We start from the raw sequence: 21,911 nt of genomic DNA, 5'->3' as shown, positions 1-21,911 counted from the left end.
CGACAAAGCATCTCTGCCAGCTCGTGCCCTGTGAGCCTCGGTGTGGTGCAGGCGGTTCCACCCGCGTCGCTATACAAAATTCGCGCCTATCCAAACTGGCCATGCAAGATTCGTACGTGAAACGGAGGAGGACGGAGCCGGTTCTGTTGCACCTCACTCGCAAGCGGCTTCACAAATTCTCCGCGTAACCCGCTTTTCCAAAGGTACACACTTCACTTTCGCTGTGCCTCACGAACATGTGGAGGTACGCGGTCCTGGCCACCGTGTTGTTGGTGAGCATCATCAACGGGTCGCAGCAAGAGTATGAGATCGGAGTGGGCATCGCGGACATCACTGGACCTGCCGCTGAGATCGGAATGGTGAGCTTAAAAAGGGGAAATGTTTTTCTTTTGGGTTCTTTGAGCTCGCTGTGCATGCTCTCGACGAGTATGTTATTTGTTTACTTGGCCGTATTTGGTGCACGTGACCCATGGTGCGCGTATCTGATACGGCAGACTGGTTGGCTATTTTGTCCTGCTTCCTGTTCCGCATCGGCACATTTTTGCAAGCGTGTACAAAACGAATTGTTTGTCGCACCACGTACAACGGAATTGTCTACATGAGTACTATACATAGCGGTCTGTTGCTATCGTTTATAGAGCAAGCGCGGCCCAGGATGACAGTATCGTTTGGCGTGCTGGACGTGACATACGAATCTTCTGCAAGCGCTGTTGCGGTGCAATCCGTTGACACTGTCTGAATATGGGACAGTGTCCCCGAAGAAGCACGCGGATTACGAATATGAATGAGCGCAGAATGAATGAATGTCAATACACAACGATTTATCGTGCGTGTTAGATGAAAAAGAAAAAACGAACATATCACGAAGTACCTTCTTCTCATATTCATCTTATCTTATATAAATATGTATATTTTATATCTCGTTTATGTCAATTATATATATATATATATATATATATATATATATATCTCAATTTATATCTTTGATAATGAATCATTTATGTCTCATATAAATTGCATATTCTGACCGTTAATAAGACAGCGCTTGATAGTTGGTTCGAGTTGCTGTGATAACGTGAAATGACAATAATTATTCACAAACGATTGACTCGTTACTTGTATACTTGTTAATACTTGTATCGTTATACATGGTGTGACAGTGACGGGAATGAGCGAAACTGTTTCTTTTGTCTTTTTCTTTTTTTCATTTGGGTCGAATTCATGATTAAATGCTTCACACGCTCTGAAGCCATTCCGCGGAGAAATTCGATTGCAATATTGGAAATGTTGTTGCAAACAACTTTCACATATTTTTAGACATGCGTTTCTACGAGGCAATTATGGCTGCCTCTTTGATGACGCAGGATGTCCACAGCGGGTTGAAAGTTCTTCTGCGGCAATACGCTGTTAAAAAAAAGAAAAGAAAAGAAAAAAAAACAGAAAACAATAATTTTACACCAAAGTGACTGCTAACTGTGTTGCCGGCATATGTGCCATAAAGTAGTTCTTGCAAAAAAAAAAAAAATCGTTCGGAGTGCACTTTGCACAGTCCGTAATTGTGCCACGTGCACACCAAACGGATTTTGTGCACCATATAGGTACAGCAGCATATATGCCGGCAACAGAGTTACCAGTCACGTCTACAGTAAAAATTACGGAAATTTTTCTTCCAGTGTAACACCCATTTCCTCCTGCGCCGTGCGCGTGTAGTAGAATATTATCCGCGTCAAATGACATGTCATGTATACCTCGATTGATCTCCCATTGATTGTGTTGAACTCAATCTGCGACCCGGGTAGAATACGATAGGATGCTATCAATATATACCAATTATAAAAACAAACAATCAATCGAAATACGACGGATTGCATGTCATGGATCAACGCCCTACCCTAATTCTACCTAAATAAAAACACTCTTCACACCTTCTGGGTAAGGGTGCGTACAATCATGTAGACGAGAAAGAAAGGGTAATATATAAGACACACGGGGAAACCTTTTCAGATATTCGGATATTGCGGGAGCCGCGTGAGGTAATGGAGCATGCAAATAGCTACACTCTTAAAAATGAACTTCACCGCATAGCACGCCCCTAGCCAACCATGATCTCGAATGTTATCGTTATCTGCCCTGATTTGCTGAAAACAGGAGGCGTACGGCTTTTTTTGTGACACTTTTGCTGTTCATAATTGTCACAGAAAAGGCGTACGCCTCCCATTTCTAACGAATCAGGGAAGATAACGATATCACTCGAGATCATGGTTGGCTAGGAGCGTGCTATGCGGTGAAGTTCATTTCTAAGAGTGTAGGCTAATAACGTTAAAAACAGTCCAAGTACCGGGGGTAGACATTTATTAAAATACGTAGGCCACACCGGCAGCACAACAGGATAAAAAACAACTTAAAATATGCACTAAGTGTTAACGTAATAACGTTGTGCCGCGCACCCGTGAAACTGTATGTGGTTCGTCGGATGAGAGGGTACAAAGAGCGAGACGTTCGGGCGTCGCCAAATTGACACGATTTGTAACTCTCTGAACTCTCTTTACGCGGTTGGCAATACAAAAAACTCTCTTTACTCATCCTACAGTTGGCGATACAAGGTCGTTGGCAATATTAATTAACTCCCTTTATTTTCCCCAACCAAGTCAACAACGCAGGCCAGTTCTAAAACTGTGCAAAAGCAATGGGGCAGAGTTTTAGAACTGGCCTCGGTTGTTGACTTGGTTGGGGAAAATAAAGCTAATCCGTAAATTACGGATATAGGGAGTGGTAGGCTAAAAGATAAGGAAGATGGGCTCACTAATTTTGTGACTCATCTAATCAGTCAACAATGCAGCAACAACTCTCTTGGTCCCGGTCGTCGGGGCAGCATCGCTTGCGGTGTTGTTTCCGGGAAGATTTTTCCTAAAATATTGATTTATGTTGAAGACAGTTGAACTATTTTGTTAATAGCAGTCAGAATGATCGCCTAAATTGTACCGTAATTCGTTAACTGAATCCCCAAACCTTTGAGAAATGATCCACAAATTACTGTGGTGCTAAACCAGATATTTATTTCGTACGAGCCAAGAATGACAGGCTACATGATTTCATCAACTTGTATGGGTTAGTTGAGGGCATCAAAAAATTAATGCCGGGTTTAAATTTTGTCTTTTGTTTGGGCCAGCCGAAACCGTCAGCCACGAGTAGTACACACGGAAACACAGGGCAATGACATAGCATCATAACGGTGAGGTCATATTTTATTAGCCGAGGAGCAGAAATGAGCAAATTGGAAGTCAATGCTCGCGAAAGTTACAGATGGGACAAAAAAGGGCCCGTCTTATACCTCGACCACCTCTGCAAAACACTGCCTCACGTCTTTCTGAAAAGCCACGTGCAGAAACTCAACACGTTACTTCAAAGCCCAGACAACGGCTGTGCTCACCCTGGTGTCACAGACGAGAAAAAAATATTGCTAAGAAAATGCCACGCGACAAACCCAAACTGTCCTCAACTTGCCCCCGTCTTCAAGTAGCCACACTTTACCCTATTTGGCATTGGTAGTTCCGTAGTTCCGCCTGCCTAGCACTAGCTGATCCTGCTCTTTGTTTTTAGGGCGAGAGCAATACTATTTTTGAAATGTAATGTGGCCAAGCTTCCGCTTGTCCCATCCTGCAGCTGGCATTACGACTTCTGGGGACTACCTCCATGAGCAGTTCCCCCCTGCTTGATGACAATACACACAATTGAAGAGTCTGAAGTACTATTTTTGAAACGTGATGTGGGCAAGCTTGCGCTTGTCCCATCCTACAGTTAGCAATACAACGTAATAGCCATATATAGCAAGAACCAATAGAAGAACGTAAAGTTAGTGTCTGTGCAAAGGGGACTACCTCCATAGGTAGGTAGTTCTCCTGCTTGATGACAATACGCAATAGAAGTGTCCTTCTTGCTCACCAAATTATTTTTTAAAATAAATTTCTGTCTCTGTTCAAAAAGCAGTGGTCAAGCGCTTTGTCCTGTATGGCATTGCTTCCCAATCTTGCTACCCTGAGACTCATCAAAAATATAAAACATCGCGGCGCGAACCCCCGTCCCCCCTTTTTTCCCCTTCTTCTTCTTTTTTTTTTTTTTTTGCTATGTCACAGGCTTTTCGATTTCGGTGCATGAACAGCCTTGCACGAAATTACCGCTGAAATTTAATTGAACAGTTCATGTAGCGAATCCACAGGGCTAGGAACCACAGCAAAAAGAAATAAAGAACGCATGGCAGCAGGAATGGCGTTTGCTATTCACTAAAGCGAGCTTGTTTGTTAGATAAAACGGCATGTGTGCAAGCAAGCTGGTGGACAAACTCCACGGTAAATCAGCCCTAGCAGTGGGCAAACACTGAAGACACACGAAAAGACGGCTTGTCGTGTTATCGTCAGCGTTGTTGGTTCTTCGTTTTACCTCGGGGTCCGCTCTCACAGGCTTTATTCTGACGCAGAATAGTGGACAGAGCACGACATCATTTGCTGTCCCTTTTTTTCAAGTTCACGAGCTGTTTCGCGGCCCCCGCTGAACTTGTCGCGACGCGACCTACCGTTTGGGACACGCTGCTCTATGGTCTATAACAGAAATGAAGGATTTGCCCTTTTTATCCGGTATAAGATAGAGTATTCGTCGGTATAAAAGGGACTACCCCCAGTTCTCCTGCTTCATGACAATATTCCACACCATCTCCTTAGTCGCTATACGCTCTCAGAAAAAAGGGTGGAGCAGTTACACTTTTTAGGAGGTGATAGTTGTCGCATATGTCAGTTGTCGCATATGTCGCAGACAGGCATCCGTGATTGGAATTCTTTGCCTGAAGAGGTTGTCATGAATAATAACATTGATACTTTTACTACACTCTTAAAAATGAACTTCACCGCATAGCACGCTCCTAGCCAACCATAATCCCGAATGACAACGTTCTCGCCCCAGATTTGTTGAAAACGAGAGGAGGAGCCTATTTTGTGCCATTATGCACGGCACAAAATAGGCTCCTCCTCCCGTTTCCAACAAATCAGGGGCGAGAACGTTGTCATTCGGGATTATGGTTTGCTAGGAGCGTGCTATGTGGTGAAGTTCATTTTTAAGAGTGTAGGGCCTGTGAGAGATTGTACTTAGAGTAGGTAACAGCTTTATGGTTGTGCTTTCTTGTGATTGTCGTGTTTTTTTATATGTATCCTTTTCCTATTGTTTCCCCCCTTATGTAATGCCAATGCAATGGCACTTAAGGTATATAAATAAAAAAAATATGTTGTGCCTAAAAGGCCGCATATGTTATGCCACTTCTGATTCGGCGAGCGAGAGGGGCGTACGCCTTTTTGTAGCAATTTGGATATATGATAATTGCTTTTACCACCCTTTTACGCCCTTTTTTCTTAGAGGGTACAGTATATGTAAAATGTCATTTTATTATTCATTACCCGCACTCTGTTGCTAGTTTTTGTAACTATTTTGTCTGCAACGTGTATTTGTGTGAGCATGGTAACTTGTCCGTGATGCAAGTTTGGTGTAGTTTGTGTAAGCTTGGAAAGTCCATTCCTAGTCCTCTGAGGCGTGTCCACCAATATTAGTCTGATGGCCAGCAGCATGCTCGGCTCCGCTGCCTCTGCATTTCTATTCCTATATACGGCGTGATGGAAATTCTACTGCTCTATATTGCTCAAGGCCGGGTGATATGATACGTACTTATGCCCCTTTGAAACATTAGAGAGTTTTAGTGCGTCGCCCGATATCGCCTTTGCGCACGTGAGGGATAGCGTTAGTCGTTCTGCGCATGCGCAAAACATAAGGGGAGCTCCGCGTATTGCGCTAACCACCACGTTATCCCTTCTGTAAGGAAAGGTCATAGAGTACGCAACGTCCGTGTACCATTTTGAGTCTCGTTCTATCCTAATGCTAAACACCCATGGGGCGGAACACTCATGGAAGGAGAAGAAGAAGAAGAAGAAAAATCAACCATAAGCCCCGGCTGACTTTGACCCTTCATCTCTGCACTGTAAACGAAGCAGCACAACGGGACACTCGATAACTTTCTCCTATTGTTGTTTCGTTTGTCGTATTGGTTTGGTTCTCCTATTCGTTGTTGGAAGAAACTCTTATTATTCGTAATAATTATTTCTATAACGGTACTACAATCGAATCATTTGGCAGGTCAAATGTCACAATGGCATGTACAAACAATGCTATCCTCTATAAGAAGAATTTTTGTCCCTGATGGGGAGAAAAAAATGTTTGTTCTGGCAATCCACAACGTATATTGTTCACTGCGTACATGTGCATAGATATGCACACACGAAGGCTCTGCTAAAAGATTTCCCGACCACAGCGTCAGTGGAAAATTCCAGGCGTCTCGCGTCACCCGCGAATTACGTGACTTGAGTGGATTTGTTCTTTTTTTGTATTTGATTTTTAATGCGTATTTTTCCGTCGTTCGTCGTTTCAGAGAAATAAAAAATAAAAAAGGGCGCGCTCACGAAGCGTGACAAGGAAAATATACAGAAACGTTAATATTTGGCAGACTTGGTAATATCCCTCCCCTTGACGTGAGTGTCCTTGAAGTTTTTGAACAGCTCGCGAGGCCCGATTTCGGGTGGATCTCACTGAAAGGGATGGCCCGTAAGTAAATGGGTATCTCATCGACTCAGCAGTAGAATTATATTTTTATAAGACTTTTGCTTTCCTTGTGACGAGCACAGTGGCATATCGAACACGAAGAGCCTTTCTGTGCGACGCAGTGCGTTCTCTTTTCGAACTAAGTGTCTTCTCTGACAAGAAATGAGGAGCTGCTCAAAGTATTTCAGCATTCACCACCATTAAATGAAGTTGTTGTTGTTCAGTGGATGCATTCATTAGGGAAACAAACGCACTTTGAATTGAATTCTCACCGATAGCCACAGATAAGAGGTTTCAATTCCCTTGTGATGTTGGGCTACATCGCTATAGGGAACTTTTACTGGCACCACATTGTACCTACCTATAAGAGCTTTCCTTACAATGTTATGCTGCATTCTTTTTAAACTCCATGTTAAAGCCCAAGACGCAGCGGTGTGCAGACGTCGCCAGATGAAGATAGCTCAGCAGGAAGGAGTGGGGGACAGGGTGGTTAGTATGCGTCTAGGTCCGACTTCAGGGGGAACTGTGCCGTCTGGAAAATCTGCTGGAAAAACCTCAGGCAACACAGCCTGTGCCGGGATTCGAACCCTGCGTCACTTCCTAGTCTAGACGTGGAACGCTATCGTATTATGGTACACCATTAGACAACTTTTACTAAGGGCCCTCTTGTACAGACAGCTTTAACATAATTATAACTCCAAATTCAGCAGCTTTAACCCCCAGAAAACCGTGTGGCAGCATCCAAGGCAATTGTCTGCGCGACCTGACATCCACTGGTGTACCCACTCGTGTACCCACCACACACGAATACGCCCGTATGAAGTTTGGTTGCAGATCACCACCATAGTCAGGCGGAAGCGAACGAACTCGTTTTATTTTTTCGTTTTTTTTGTCGTTCGACTTTTCAATTTCACTCGCCCATCGCATTTTGTTATTTGTTTCCCTTTAGAAGAACGTACCATTTCCAGTGCTGCCATCGTCTGCATGGTCAAGAATTCCGTGGGGTCCCGTAGCGGTGGCGAAGACCTGAAAGAATCAGTGAAGCATTGTCTTTTGTGCCCTGTTTGATATTGAAGAGGTGTTCCGGTTGATGGGCGTGGTATTGCAGGAGTACTGCATACGCCGGTGACGTTTACTATGTCATTGCATCAACTATTGTGGTGTGCGAAGGATGTGGCAGATTAGTGCTAAGCACTGCATGCCATCATGGTTCGTCCTATACGCTGGCTTTGCTTCGCAGCGAAAGGAACCGGTTAAACGACGGCAGTGCGACTGAGGAAACTGTGGGCTACAGTCTATATGTGTACGTACATATATAGCAGCTTTCCAATCAGAAAACAAACGGAACTCAATGCCTCTAGAGGGAAAAACTATATAACGTAACATGTGATTTTTTTTCGCTTGCTCTCGCTTATAACCAACAAGCGTGGTTGCGTCTGTCCCGAAATAGTCTGTCCCCGGTCAGTGGTATAGAAGGACGGAATTATTCAGCGTCCGTGCGGGTTCTCAAACTTCCTCCATACATATAGCAAGACAAGAACGGCTCGGAACTTGGGCATAGAGGCAGGAAGGAACGCAGGATATACTTTCCCGTTCAGCCACTTTTCTCCGCTGACAATTACGGCTTTTCAGGTATAATCATCTTCCGAAGAATGAACTCTTTGAGTGCAACCTTTTCAGGAGATTTGATTCGGTTGCCTATATCTTGCCTATATCTTGGATGGAAGCTTCGCTCCCACGACAGCGGGCCTTACTTCCTGCATTTTTTATCACACTGAACTCACAGAGACACGTTTGTTTTCGGATAAAGACCAGCTAGAGCCCATTTTCACCCGTCTTTGATTTGAGTTCGCTCTCTACGTGAGATGTAAAACTCGTGAGGCGGAATTGTTATTGTTAAGTACATTGTATTGACGATAGAAGACGACACTATGTGTTCTTAAACGCGCGAGAATGAGTGAATACAGTGAAACCTCGTTATAACAAACTCAGTGCGATCGGGAACAAATTCGATATAAGCGACAGTTCGATAAAATCGGGAGTGCCACAAAAGCGGTGACAGCAGCCTCAGATGAATGCGGAAACACCGCGTGAGCCCTAACAAGCAAATGAGCCTTCATGAGGAGCATCGTGGTATCCTTTTAAATCCGTAGTACCTGCTGGACGTGCTTTCATCGGCTCGCAGTTCGCAATAAGTGGAGCCAGCTTCGAGTAATTCGGTTCGAAACGCATGCACTTCGGCTGGGACAGCAAGAAACTTGGAATCAAGAATAATTCGAAAAAAAAAAAGCGATTTCGTTGCAACAACGCTGTACTGCATCCATGTAAATACTAAAGAAGCGTGGCATGCGTGTTTCGTATGTCGAATAGTCCGAATTCGCCGACCGCATTCGTTCTTTTTTTTTTTTTTTTTGTTACGAACTATGATGTTATTTGTTTATTTGATGTACAGTGCCTAACAACGGCGAGAGCCTATGGTAGTTATGCAGAAGCGGGCAGGACAGTTACAGAACAAAAGATGCGAGAAGGACGAGTTATGGGTGAGAGTGGCCTTCATGGAAAGAAGATGGAAAGAAGTTCTGAGAATGAGGACAGCGCTCAGTTTTGTTTTGTGGATCTATTCTGCGCCACGAACTGGCTTGGTTTCTTGCTTGAAATGTTGGTTTGCCACGATATAATTCGTTTTACATAATATACGGAACTATGGTGCAGTGACTACCTGTGTTAGTTAACGAAAAGGTGCTACTCAGGGCCCGGCTAGGTTAGTGGAGGGTTAGGGGGGGAAGTTACCTAGATTTTTCGCAAATACTAATTGGAGACCTTACCGTTTCTCCTGAAGTGTGCGGAATTTCATGTGCGAGAGCGATTGTCTAAATGCGCGTCCACGAAAGAACAAAATGTGGACTCAGTAGTGAAAGTTTCCTAAGGATAGAACGTAGCGTAAGCGATGGGGACCATATGTCGAGTTTGGTGAATGCCCTCGTGTACGCCTTTCTTTGTTGACGTGTGAGGCTCCGCGGTAATTCATCATTTCGTCCATTGTTGGGATACTTTTGCCCCAGCAACACCGAATATCCTCTGGAAGTACGAATAATGCCCTAACGCATTCGTACGTCCGATGGATATCCCTAAGATATCCATCGAATCCGCTAGGACATTATTCGTACATCCAGAGGATATTCAGTTTTGTTGGGGTTTGTACCCACACTTTGTCCGAAGCTTTGTTCGCAGTTTAAGCTGTAGCAATAAAGCTAACTTCGTATGGCAAATATATCAGTGTCCAGATATGTACTTTATAGATGAAACTCACCAACCATCATCATGATAATATAAAGTTGTTGTTGTTGTTGTACTTTATAGTTGTGTCTGTATACTACTTGCAATCGTTATGCACCTTACAGTCGTTATATTTTAAATGGAGGACATGTTTTCTAGGGAGTTGTGCGCTCTAGTATGGATCGTTAAATGACGGTGTGATACGAATTCTGCCAAACGGATAGTCGTAAAAAAAAGGGTAAAAGGAAATCAACTGAATCTGCATACCTCACTACCTCTCTTCCGTCGACATCGTATGAGGACCAATCATCGCACGTCTATTGAAGTACGTGTAGGGACACGAATGACCACCAGGATTTTTTTTTTAAATCGCCAGCGGTTACTAAGAGTAATAACCACTGCTCAGAAAATACAATTGTTGCACGCAGCAATAACTGCACTCTTAGAAATGAACTTCACCGCATAGCACGCTCCTAGCCAATCATCATTTGGAAAGATATCGTTATCTGCCCCGATTTGTTGAAAACTGGAGGCGTAGGCCTTTTTTATGACACTTATGCTGTTCATAATTGTCACAAAAAAGGTGTACGCCCCCCGTTTTCAACAAATCGGGGCATATAACAATATCATTCGAGATGATGGGTGCCTACACTGTTAAAACAGAACTTCACCACATAGCACGCTCCTAACCAACCATCATACCAAATGATATCATTCTGTGCCATGATTTGTTCAAAACAGGGGGGAGGCGCCTATCTGGGACAAGATAATCTGTCCCAGATAGGCGCCTCCTCTCATTTTCAACAAATCATTGCACAGAATGATATCATTCGGAATGATGGTTGGCTAGGAGCGTGCTATGTGGTGAAGTTCTGTTTTAACAGTGTAAGAGCGTGCTATGCGGTGAAGTTCATTTTTAAGAGTGTGGGCGCTAAACAGGGCAGTAATGACAGACTAATTGATAAAGCGTTCACTTTCCCAGACCCATATATTGAGAGGCCTTTGAGCGTGTTTACCGCGGAAAACAACACGTGCCGCCTCCCAACTTAACGTTAGACAATGGGTCAGCTGTGCACGGTGATGTATGTGCACGGAAGATGCCTATACCGACGGACAGATTATGAGGAAGTTCCTTGACCATCTGCGGTTCATGAGCGAATGAGGGGAAGCGGAAGACGCACTTCCTCCTCCGGGCACTTATTTGAGGTCGTCAATGTTACCGGCAAACACCCTGCATGGGAATCACGACGATTGAAAACAGCCCTTCTTAGATGTCAGAAGACTGACAACGTGGTAGTTGATCTCGCCCTGTATGGCTGCCCGTATCTGAATCCATGTGGAAGTTCCACGTATACACTCTTAGAAATGAACTTCACCGCATAGCACGCTCCTAGCCAACCATCATCTCGAATGATATCATTATCTGTCCTGATTAGCTGAAAACGGGAAGCGTACGCCTTTTCTGTGATACTTATGCAGTTTATAATTGTCACAAAACGGCGCAGTTTTCAACAAATAACGATAGCATTTGAAATTATGGTTGGCTAGGAGAGTGCTATGCGGTGAAGTTCATTTCGACGATGTGTCTATCTTTTGAGGCTCCCGTTCTTTTTCGCAGCCTAAACTCTTAAAAATGAATTTCACCACATAGCACGCTCCTGGCCAAACCTCATCCCGAATGACAACGTTCTCGCCCCTGATTTGTTGAAAACGGGAGGCGGAGCCTATTCTGTGCCGTGCATAATGAGCACAAAATAGGCTCCGCCTCAAATTTGGCTAGGAGCGTGCTATGTGGTGAAGTTCATTTCTAAGAGTGTACGTATTTGTGATATGAGGAGATAACTCGTCTCGAGTTCGGAATATGTGGGCAGATTAATTTTTGCACCTTCCACATGCAGGATGTCATTAGTCTAGATACTTTAGGGTCTTCCCTTACTCTGTATTCATTTATCTTTTTTATCTTTCAGTTGGGGTACGGTAAGGCCGGCCAGCTGACGTCCGGCATCCACATACGAGTCTACAGCCGAGCTTTCATAATCAGCGACAAGAAATCTCGGGTTGCCATCGTTAATGTCGACTCGGGGATGATATCGGACGCGGTGAAAACACAAGTAAGCTGGAGGTGACTTGCTGGCAGCCACAATGTGTTGTTCGTGCATATCTGCCATAGCCAGCACTCTTAGAAATGAACTTCACCGCATAGCACGCTCCTAGCCAACCATAATCTCAAATGATATCGTTATCTGCCCTGATTTGTTGAAAACGGGAGGCGTACGCCTTTTTTTGTGACAATTATGAACAGCATAAGTGTCACAAAAAAGGCGTAGGCCCCCGTTTTCAACGAATCATTGCAGATAACGATATCATTCGTGATGATGGTTGGATAAGACCGTGCTATGCGGTGAAGTTCATTTTTAAGAGTGAGCGGCGTATATGGGCAGAAAAATATTTTCGGGAGGGGTATCTATGGTTACTTGACATGGGAGAGAAGGATTCCCCCTCGTTTCCCTCTCCCATATGCACTACCAAAGGTACCATTTCGGGGTGGGGTGGGGCTGCGTAGCCATATTTGTGCTCAGGTCAACTCTGCAGACTTATTATTCTCATGCCTTCCTCGAAGGTAGTCGAACACCTACAAGATAAGTATGGTAAGCACCTGTACGGAGAAGACAACGTCCTGGTGACAGCCACGCACACCCATTCGTCTGCGGGAGGATTTATGCAGTATCTGCTGTACAATATTCAGAACCAGGGATATATCAAAGAAGTGGCTGATGTCCAAACCAGTGGCATTATCAAAGTAAGTCATGCACCAACGTATATCGACAAATTCACCAATCATATGTGGGGACACCTTATACTGTTATTCACACTTACTACACTGTTTTATTTATTTATTTATTTACCTTCAGGGCTGTGAGGCAATAGAGAGGGGAATGGTTAATAATTTCTAGCACCATACAAAATATTTCAAAATTAGGTTCACATGAACAAAATTGCACTTATTGCACAAATTGCACAGATACGTATATGTAAAAAAAAAAAATGAAGGGTTTGAGTCTATTAGGGAGAAAACAGCAGAAATGTACAACGTGTAGAATGAAAAATGGTTATGCAGAGAAATAATGGCATAAACACTTCTTAAATTGCTTGACGTCGGTAATGGAGGTGATGGTACCGGGAAGGCGGTTCCACTCTAACGACATGTACGAGGAAGAAATGAATCGTGAAATGATCTGGTTGAGCGTGACGGAATGCCGACTTTTTTGTGGGTGATCGGTACGAGCTGCGATGTATGAATGTTGATATGCTGATATGTTGAATTCCGTCTACTTTTGCTTTCTGGCAGAGCATAGATCAGGCTCATAACAATATGAAAAGGGGTTACATCTATTGGAATGAAGGGGACGTTCTCCATGCTAACATCAACAGAAGCCCATCCGCGTACGAGGCGAATCCCAAAGAAGAAAGGGATCTGTAAGTGTACCTCTTGTACCTCCTGCACCTATACCTGTAAGGGACTTCACAAACATTAATAATGTTCAGTGCTCCTTTTGTTTATATATGAGTGCAGGACCTCGAAACATGCTCCTTCGCATTTCTAAACTATTGTTCTCATTCAGGTACAACAAGAACACCGACACACGGATGTTCCTGTTGAAGTTCACCGACGTCCACGGAAACTCCATTGGCATGATCAAGTGAGCAGTCGTTATTTTCCATTTCGGTCGACATTCATTGGGACTGGTCATTTATTGGTTCGACTTCAACCTTTGACTCTGTCATTGTCACGTTCAAAGATTCGTGAATATCTTCCATTTGACTTATGAAACATTCACATTGTGATGCTGCTGTGCGAATATATTACAGGATTTCGCCACAATCACAGATTCTGTTGAAAATCTTAACAATTGAGGTATAGGGAGTGACTTTTTCGGGTTGAAGGCCTTTCTCAGATTCGGCGCTATTTTTAGATCTGTAATTCGGGGAGAAATCGGGGTATAATTGTGCATTCGGGTGTTATCGGGTGTTGTTGGGGTTGTTTCTTCTCTTGTCTACTAAGTCATTTTCTATCTTTTCTTCCTTTTTTTTTGGGGGGGGGGGGGGTGACCTACCAGCGCTAATACTCGAAGGCATATACAGTGCTGACACACATGGGTATATTTCTGGGAACATAAGTGACCCATTCTTTTATGTGCTATACGTGGCGACCTCTGTCCGTCTTCAGTGCTTGAGGATTTCATAGTGACTGGAATTCGGGGAGAAATCGGGTTTAACCCGAATTGGTCGGAGGTCAGTTCGGGGAGGAATAACCGGGCGGAATCGGGTTTAACTCGAAAAAGTCACTCCCTAGGTATAATACAACGAACCCAGATAAAAAAAAAACTGTGTTTTTTGCTCCTAGTTGGTTTGCCGTACATCCTACGAGTATGAACAACACCAACCAACTGATCAGCGGGGACAACAAAGGGTACGCACAGTTAAAATTCGAACAAGCCATGAACGGAAAAGCGCTTCTGGGAAAGGTATATAAACAGGGAAGGAAGAAGGGCGGGAAGGCGTGCCCTTGCGAAGTTATACAACGCCAAGAATTCTCCTACTTTCTGCCTTTCAGGGTCCGTTTATTGCCGCATTCGCGCAAGCGAACGAAGGCGATGTTTCGCCTAACCTGGAAGGACCTCGTTGCATTGATACGGGTCTACCGTGCGACTTCGAAACGTCGACTTGCAATGGGAGGGTGAGCTGTGCATCCAAAGTGATCGCGTATGTCTCCGTAAATGTAGACGGTAAAGATATCGGGAATGCTGTTAGCAAGGTTCCCTGAAGGCTTCCTTTTTTCACGTTGAAGTCTGATTGACTCGCAGAATTACAAGTGCATTGCCTTTGGCCCAGGAAAGGACATGTTTGAAAGTACAAAGGTTCTTGGAGAACGTCAGTTCCAAAAAGCTATGGTAAGGTATTGCACGTACCATTTCCCTATATGTCTTTCTTTTGACTCTCTTAAAAACCGTGCGCAGGATCTTTTCAACTCTGCGAGCCAAAAATTGTCAGGGCCTGTAGCGTTCGCCTACCAGACCGTTGACATGGGACGATACGAAGTAGACGACAATGAGGCAGAGCCAGTAAGTTTGTGATTTTGATTTTGATCGAGATGGCAATCATGTCCACTGACGTCTGTCTCCAGGCGACCACGTGCAAAGCCGCCCTTGGGTACAGCTTTGCTGCGGGCACGACAGACGGACCTGGAGAGTTCGACTTCACTCAATGTATGTTTCACCAGCTCTGAGTAACGAACAGATCTTGCTTCGCCGCAATCGAAAAGAATACTTAGGGGGCTAGGACTGTAATTCGAAGGTGCGACGAATGTCGGCACAGTTCCCCTTGAAGTCGGCCCAGGACGCACACTAACCTCCCCCTGTCCCCCTCTCCTTCCTGCTGTCCTCTCTCTATCTGTCCATATCTCTACGACGCTCATATAGCCACAGTTGCTTTGCGGTGCTAACACGGAATAAAAAAATAGAAGGTACAGCTCGAAGCGCACTTAACAATAACGCAGTTTCCGAGCCGATGTGTCTGACTTACGGCAGGCACCCCTCTTCCGACCATCATTCCGAGTGACGTCGTTATTTCCCCAGATTTGCTGAAAACGGTTAGCGTACGCCATATTTGTGGCATTATGCAGTTCATAATTGCCACAAAAATGGCGTACGCCTCCCGTTTTCATCAAATCAAGGCAGAGAACGTTGACATTGGGGACGATGGTTGGCTACGAGCGTGCTACGCGTGCTTCGCTTGCGCGCATGCGCACGGGGCGATCCGAAAACGTTTCCCAGAGAACACCATAGATGGCGCGTTTGCTGGCGTCATAGCATCAGAGGCGGAACCGGTGTGAACTGTCACTTTATTACTCGAACCGGTGCGAAAACCGGAATGAAAATGGAGAATAATTGCAGTCTAGGGGACTACAATCTGCAATTACTCCTTATTTTACTCCTTCTTTTCTTAGAGTATCCGTAGTCACTTTCTATTACATAATAAGCCATTGCTTGAACCCCGTGCAGCCACAACCGAGGCTACCGTCTTCTGGAACTTCTTGCGAGATTTCATCCAAAGGCCTTCCAAAAAGCTCAACAAATGTCAGTACCCGAAGCCTGTTCTCCTTCCTGTTGGAGAGGTGAGGACATATTGAAAGGTCACGTCGTCATGCACCTGCATGGACACATGCGTACATCTTCCATTCATGTAACATGTCTATTACAGATGCGGTTCCCATCACAATGGGTAGCTTCTGTCGTCCCGACACAGCTGCTGAAGATTGGGCAGGCTTACATTATAGGTGCACCTGGAGAATTCACGTACGTCATCATCTACTGTGATTCCTGAGTTCACTGAAGTTGTGTCTTTAACTATTATGATGCAGTATATCGAACACGATATGGTGCTCTGAAGGCGACTACATACTATAGTTATAACCAATGCACAAATGGTGTTGCTAAGACCGTGTCGTCGTGGGAAATCCATAACAGCACACCCATAGCATCCTACTGCCATTTGTTATAGTTTCGTTTTCGCCAAAGCTGGTTCAGGATGGCTGCGTCCAACATAGACAGTTTTTTTTATTATTCCACACGTATTTTTTAAATTAAGGAACAACTATTATAGCTGCATAAATTTCGTTGTCACAGGTGGGGTATACGTCCAGGCGGATATCCTGTAGGACTATATTGGATGGCTAATTAGCTAAAATTAACTAGTTAACTTATTAATTTTAATATGCAAATGAGCCGAAACCAGGACTATGCACTTCTCTTGCGCAGAAACGACACGATCTTGGCCTTATCTGGGCCTGTCTATCTGGCCAACGTATTAGCGTCTACTCCAATCGGCTCCGTCGCTCCAAAGCACGTGGCTCTGTCACGTGATAATGTCTGTCGCTCTTTCTGAGCTCGAGTAGCGCGGAGTTCTGGTTTCGGCTCATTTGCATAGCGAAATTCGGGAATTTATATCTCAAGGTACGTTCGCTTCTCAGGGTGTTTAATAAAGACGATGGATTTGAAAAACGACTGGCTCCAATTCGCGCTATCGCGCATTTCGCAGAAAACATCTAATTAATAAGTTAATTAGTTAATTTTAGCTAATTAGTCGTCTAGTAGACGCATACACTGTCCTACAGGATGTCCGCTTGGCTGTATAACCCACCTGCGAAAACGAAATTTATGCAGCTGTACAATAATTTTTTAAATTAAAAATCTGTGTCGAAGGGGAGAAAAAAACACAATGAAAATGACGTAATAGCCTAAGCAACGAATCCGGCGTTCCCATGTTTGCTTCTCTCGGTTTAAACAGAATACGCCGAGCTATAACGTACGACTCGAAGTAAATGCTTGGAAAGAAGTGGTGTCTGTACTATATGCCCCCTCCTGAAGCTTCTCCTTCACATGTCTGTAGAGGCCTGCAAGTATCATTCCGTAAAATTTGTCGTCCTAAGCATTCTTCTCTTTTTAGGACAATGGCAGGACGACGAATTATGGCTGCCGTCAGAAAGGCAAGTACACTGCTGGGTTAACAACTTCTCCGAACCTCTCCAGAGTTGTAGAAAGAGCACAGTGATTGGTTAGTGCCTCCCTCGTCCCTAAAACGAAGTGGAATCTACATAGACAATATGATGTAATACAACTGTAGCCAGAATGCCAGAAAAATATCTGAACCACTGGGAACCGTAGCCTCTGACTTCCTTTGTATATAACATCCAGTTGCGTATAACTTACGTTGACTCTCACTATAACACAATGATAATCTGACGGCACAACTTCATCCGTTCACCCAGGTTGTGAGTGAAAAGGACAAAGATGCCTTAATCGCGTTTGCCGGCCTGTCCAACACGTACACGCATTACGTCACCACGTTCGAAGAATATCAAGTGAGTGAAATCAGAGTTATCGCCGGGTTCTGGACCTATTTTACAGTCCTGAAATAAAACCCGGTTTTTGTCCTCCCATTTAAAAAAACAACAACATAAAACCCGAAGACACAATAATTTGAGTAATATTTCATCGAGGCATACAGCAAACAACCTACGTGATATATGTCGTTCATGTAGGTCCAGCGGTATGAAGGCGCATCGACACTTTACGGGCCCCACACTTTGGCTGCTTACAAAAAGCAATTTGAACTGCTAGCGCGATGTATCACAGAGTCGAAGCCTTCACCTCCTGCGGTTCCTTTGCCAAATCTCATTTCAAGGCAGATTTCATTCAAGACGCCCGTGGTCTTTGATGGAGTCCCGATCAGGAAACATTTTGGGCAGGTTGTGGCGGACGCAAAAGGATCGTACTGTAGGGTAATTATAGACGTATTTCTTACCATGTCATTGTGCCAGTTGTCATTATTTTTACTATATAACGTGCGCGTGTTCCTATTTCAGGGAGAAACTGTGTCTGTAACATTTATCTCTGGGCATCCACGAAATGACCTAATGGTACGACGCTTGCAGAGGTGTAATTGGTGTTTAATATGGATTTTTGTGGTTGATGTTTTATGCAGGGAACGGCAATGACAATGTAAACGAAAACAGAAACATATACAGTGTAGTCCCATTAATTCGAAATTTCTTATTTCGAAATTCTAGGTAATTCGAACTTCTGGATAATTCGAACTGACGCTCACATCCTATAACAGTCGAATGTGTATTTGAATGGGAGAAATCTCCCGGAAATTCGAACTCATTAACGTGCGCAACGTTTTATTCGAACGCAATTATTCGGCCGCTCCCGATATATATGCATCGATCCGAAAGTGCAAAACCGCGCGCCAGGCGGCGCGCTGCTAGCGTGTCAGGGGCACATTTGGCTTGTTATGGTTTTAGTTCGTTTATTATCATTATACGACCATTGCTTGCAAAACCAATACTTATGCCAGAGTAAGGAGGAACAGGAAACGAATCACCGTGATTGTGCGTGCGTGGAACGGTACGTACTCATGGTGAGCAAAACAAGCGTGGTGGGCGTGATGGGCAAAACAAATGTGGAAGTATCAGCATCGCTGTTTTAAGGGTATCGAAACATTTCCAACACAGCCAAGTAAAAGACGTGGATGTCGGCCGATATATTCTCGAATTATGTTGGGCTCAACTTCGCAAATGATGTTGATTGAGTCGCGGCAGAAGAAACGAATGCAACCGCAAATAACAGATTATTTTCTACCTTATGATGTTTGGATGCTTACCTGTACATAAATATTTTGGAATGAAGGGGTCCCTTATATTTCCGGCATCGTGTGACCGCGAACGTGCGGCAAGGCCTGCCATGACCCGTCTCCCATGCTGATACGCTCACTTCACACAGCTTCCTTTAGTTCGAACAAATCTTCAGTCCCCTTCGAGTTCGAATTAACGGGATCGCACTGTATTAACGGAATCTGACTTGGTAACGGTAGAGAGTTCTAGCAAACCGTTGATAACGTGACTTGCGTCTTGGTATCAACCGGAACCAATCAGTGGATAAGATTGTGTGTCGCACGCGACTGCAATTGGTTCCGATAAGCACGATAACCTTACCAACGGTTTGCTAAAACTGCCTGGTATTACCTGTTACACATTCTTGTTACCGTTTTAACTATTTTCCTTTTTTTAAACCAACGTTTCCGTAACGGGCAACAAAATTTAAAGGCCCGTATCAGAAACAGAAAATGGGAACGGAAGTGTGACCGTTGCCCTTCCCTGTTTTTGTGCATATACTGTTCCCATCATTCCCATCCTCACCTACCACCAGACGGACACTAAGGGCATTCTCAGGGCTTTTCTTATTTTCATTACAGTTGGATGGTACATACCTGACTGTAGAGAAGCTACGAGACGACGGAGATACGTGGGAGGTCATTGCCACAGATGCCAATTGGGAGACAAGGTATGCCGACGGTCAAAAACGCTGATGAACGTGACATTAACGAGCAGGGCTTATATATTAGACGGCGTTTACACCATTCCCGTGAACATCTCATGTCGCGGGGTTGAGTGCAAGCTCGCAACCCGTGGCCTGCATGCATACTGGAAGCCAGGAGCTTTTATCTCAACATTTATCTCTGGGCATCCACAAAATGGCCTAATGGTACGACGCTTGCAGAGGTGTAATTGGTGTTTAATAGGGATTTTTGTGGTTGACGTTTTATGCAGGGAACGGCAATGGCATTGTAAACGGAAACAGAAACGTATACAGTGTAATCCCGTTAATTCGAAATTCTTATTTCGAAAGTTTGGGTAATTCGAACTTCTGGATAATTCGGACTGACGCTCGCGTCTTATAACAGTTGAATGTGTATTTCAATGGGGGGAAACAAAATCGCTCTTTACTGAACCACATAACTGCTGCCAAAGCATCACAACCCGCGTTGTGATGCTTTGGCAGCAGTTATGATGACGATGTGATTTGGTAAAGAGCGATTTTTACTGCGACAGCGAAATGCAGGGGCTGCAATCTGCGCACTTGGCCACTCGCTGCAATTTGCAGCGCGGTTCTTTCTAGAAAGATTTATGGATGAAGCTCTCACTCTTCATCTGGGAACTGGGTGTCAAAGCCATATGGTGGCATACAGTCACACCAGTTTCTGCACCAATATAGGTCACGTGCATTTCAATATCCTTGGGGCAAATTAAAACTGCTGGGTGATGTATATAGTGCAGGATTAGTTTTGTTTGCAATTTATTTTCACAGTCACACCACATCTCGCAACACTGCATACTGTGAGGTGCAAGTGGAAGATATCGTGTGAACTTACCTCAAATGCTTTGGTCAGTGTGTTGAATGTGGATTTTGGCATCACACCCGTACAAGGGGGTAATGCACAACAAATGTAAAATTTTTATTTCTAGTTGCTCAAGTAGCATGCTGAAAAAAATAGGTGATTTTCTTGGAAACACAAATAACCCTCAGAATGTAGACACACACACACACACATACTGCCTGCCAAATTTGAAGTACGACTTTCTCCCTGTAGATTCTACTGGAAACGGACGTCAACGTTATGGGGCCACAGTCAAGTAACAGTGACGTGGGACATTCCTAAAGATGCAGAGCCAGGGCTGTACAGAATTCGTCACTTCGGACACAGCAAGAATTTGCTGCAACTCATCATGCCATATGAGGGCACCAGCGGTCGTTTTAGGATAGAAAGCTAGGTGTATAATACAACTTCGTGCCCAATGGTCTTGACTACATTCGAGCCAAGATGCTCAGTCTTAAACATCTCTTGATCTCTATGCCTGAAGTGTGCATGAAGCGTGGATGAAGTGTGCATCTTTTGGTGCACAACTGATCGCGAAAATGAAGTTGCGCGACGCACATGGAAATCATCCTTTCTTTTGGAGGGTAAAACTATGTAAAATACTTTGCCAATACTCACACACATCCAAACGCAAACCAAAGGGCTCAATGGTTTAACTGAGCGACGCCGTACCAAAGTATGTAGGTCAGTCGTGTACATAGCGTGAGTATGGTACCTTGTCCAGCTGCCCCAGGACGTGGTGACTTGCACATAGCACTTGAGAGCACGAGCCAGTCACATCATAGCAAGAAGATTGAAGATTTTTAAAACAAGTATTTTAAATGCCAACCAGTATACTGTATCTGAAGACCAACTGATGCCGCTACATAAATAAGCACGAGCTGTCTCGTAGAAGGAAATGCAGAGCAAGGGTCTATTTGACTGGCAATGATTGGCCCTAGCGCTATGCACATTTGGGAAAAGAGGGTTCTTGATTCGAGTCTATGAAATTCTTATGAAGACGTAGATGCGTCTGCGTCCTATGGTGCACTATAGGACTGAACTTGATTTGTCTTTTACTTTTCATCGCCTTTCTGTTTCAAAATACTATACTGCGACTAATATAAATACTGCGACTCATGCATTATTTTCTTACATGAAGACACATTGTACATATGCAGGTAGAGCTTTTCCGTATCATGCGACTCCTCATCACAGATATCCATTTTTTTTTCTATGTGCTT

General features: G+C 44.2%; 1 protein-coding gene across 2 annotated transcripts; it reads left to right on the top strand.

Annotated features, from left to right (window-relative positions):
- Positions 1 to 21,109, top strand: LOC135367945 (neutral ceramidase B-like). 2 transcript variants are annotated; one of them, XR_010414591.1, is made up of 18 exons: positions 1 to 359; positions 11,877 to 12,020; positions 12,530 to 12,709; positions 13,259 to 13,386; positions 13,533 to 13,610; positions 14,315 to 14,435; positions 14,525 to 14,647; positions 14,775 to 14,861; positions 14,928 to 15,032; positions 15,095 to 15,176; positions 15,972 to 16,084; positions 16,171 to 16,265; positions 17,416 to 17,455; positions 17,738 to 17,830; positions 18,011 to 18,250; positions 18,335 to 18,405; positions 19,726 to 19,814; positions 20,902 to 21,109. XR_010414591.1 is itself a non-coding variant. In XM_064601039.1 (18 exons), exons 1-18 carry the CDS (start codon positions 237 to 239, stop codon positions 21,080 to 21,082), a joined length of 2,076 nt encoding a protein of 691 aa, XP_064457109.1. In that variant the 5' UTR covers positions 1 to 236; the 3' UTR covers positions 21,083 to 21,109. The 2 variants fall into 2 exon arrangements, 1 of the variants encoding a protein (XP_064457109.1); XM_064601039.1 differs by having other exon boundaries at positions 18,335 to 18,388.
- Positions 21,110 to 21,911: the final 802 nt, after the last annotated feature.

This window comes from Ornithodoros turicata, chromosome 9 (genome assembly GCF_037126465.1).
Source record: "Ornithodoros turicata isolate Travis chromosome 9, ASM3712646v1, whole genome shotgun sequence".
NCBI classification, from domain to species: domain Eukaryota; kingdom Metazoa; phylum Arthropoda; class Arachnida; order Ixodida; family Argasidae; genus Ornithodoros; species Ornithodoros turicata.
The sequence above is the reverse complement of the archived record's forward strand: the minus strand, read 5'-3'. Positions and strand labels throughout refer to the sequence as shown.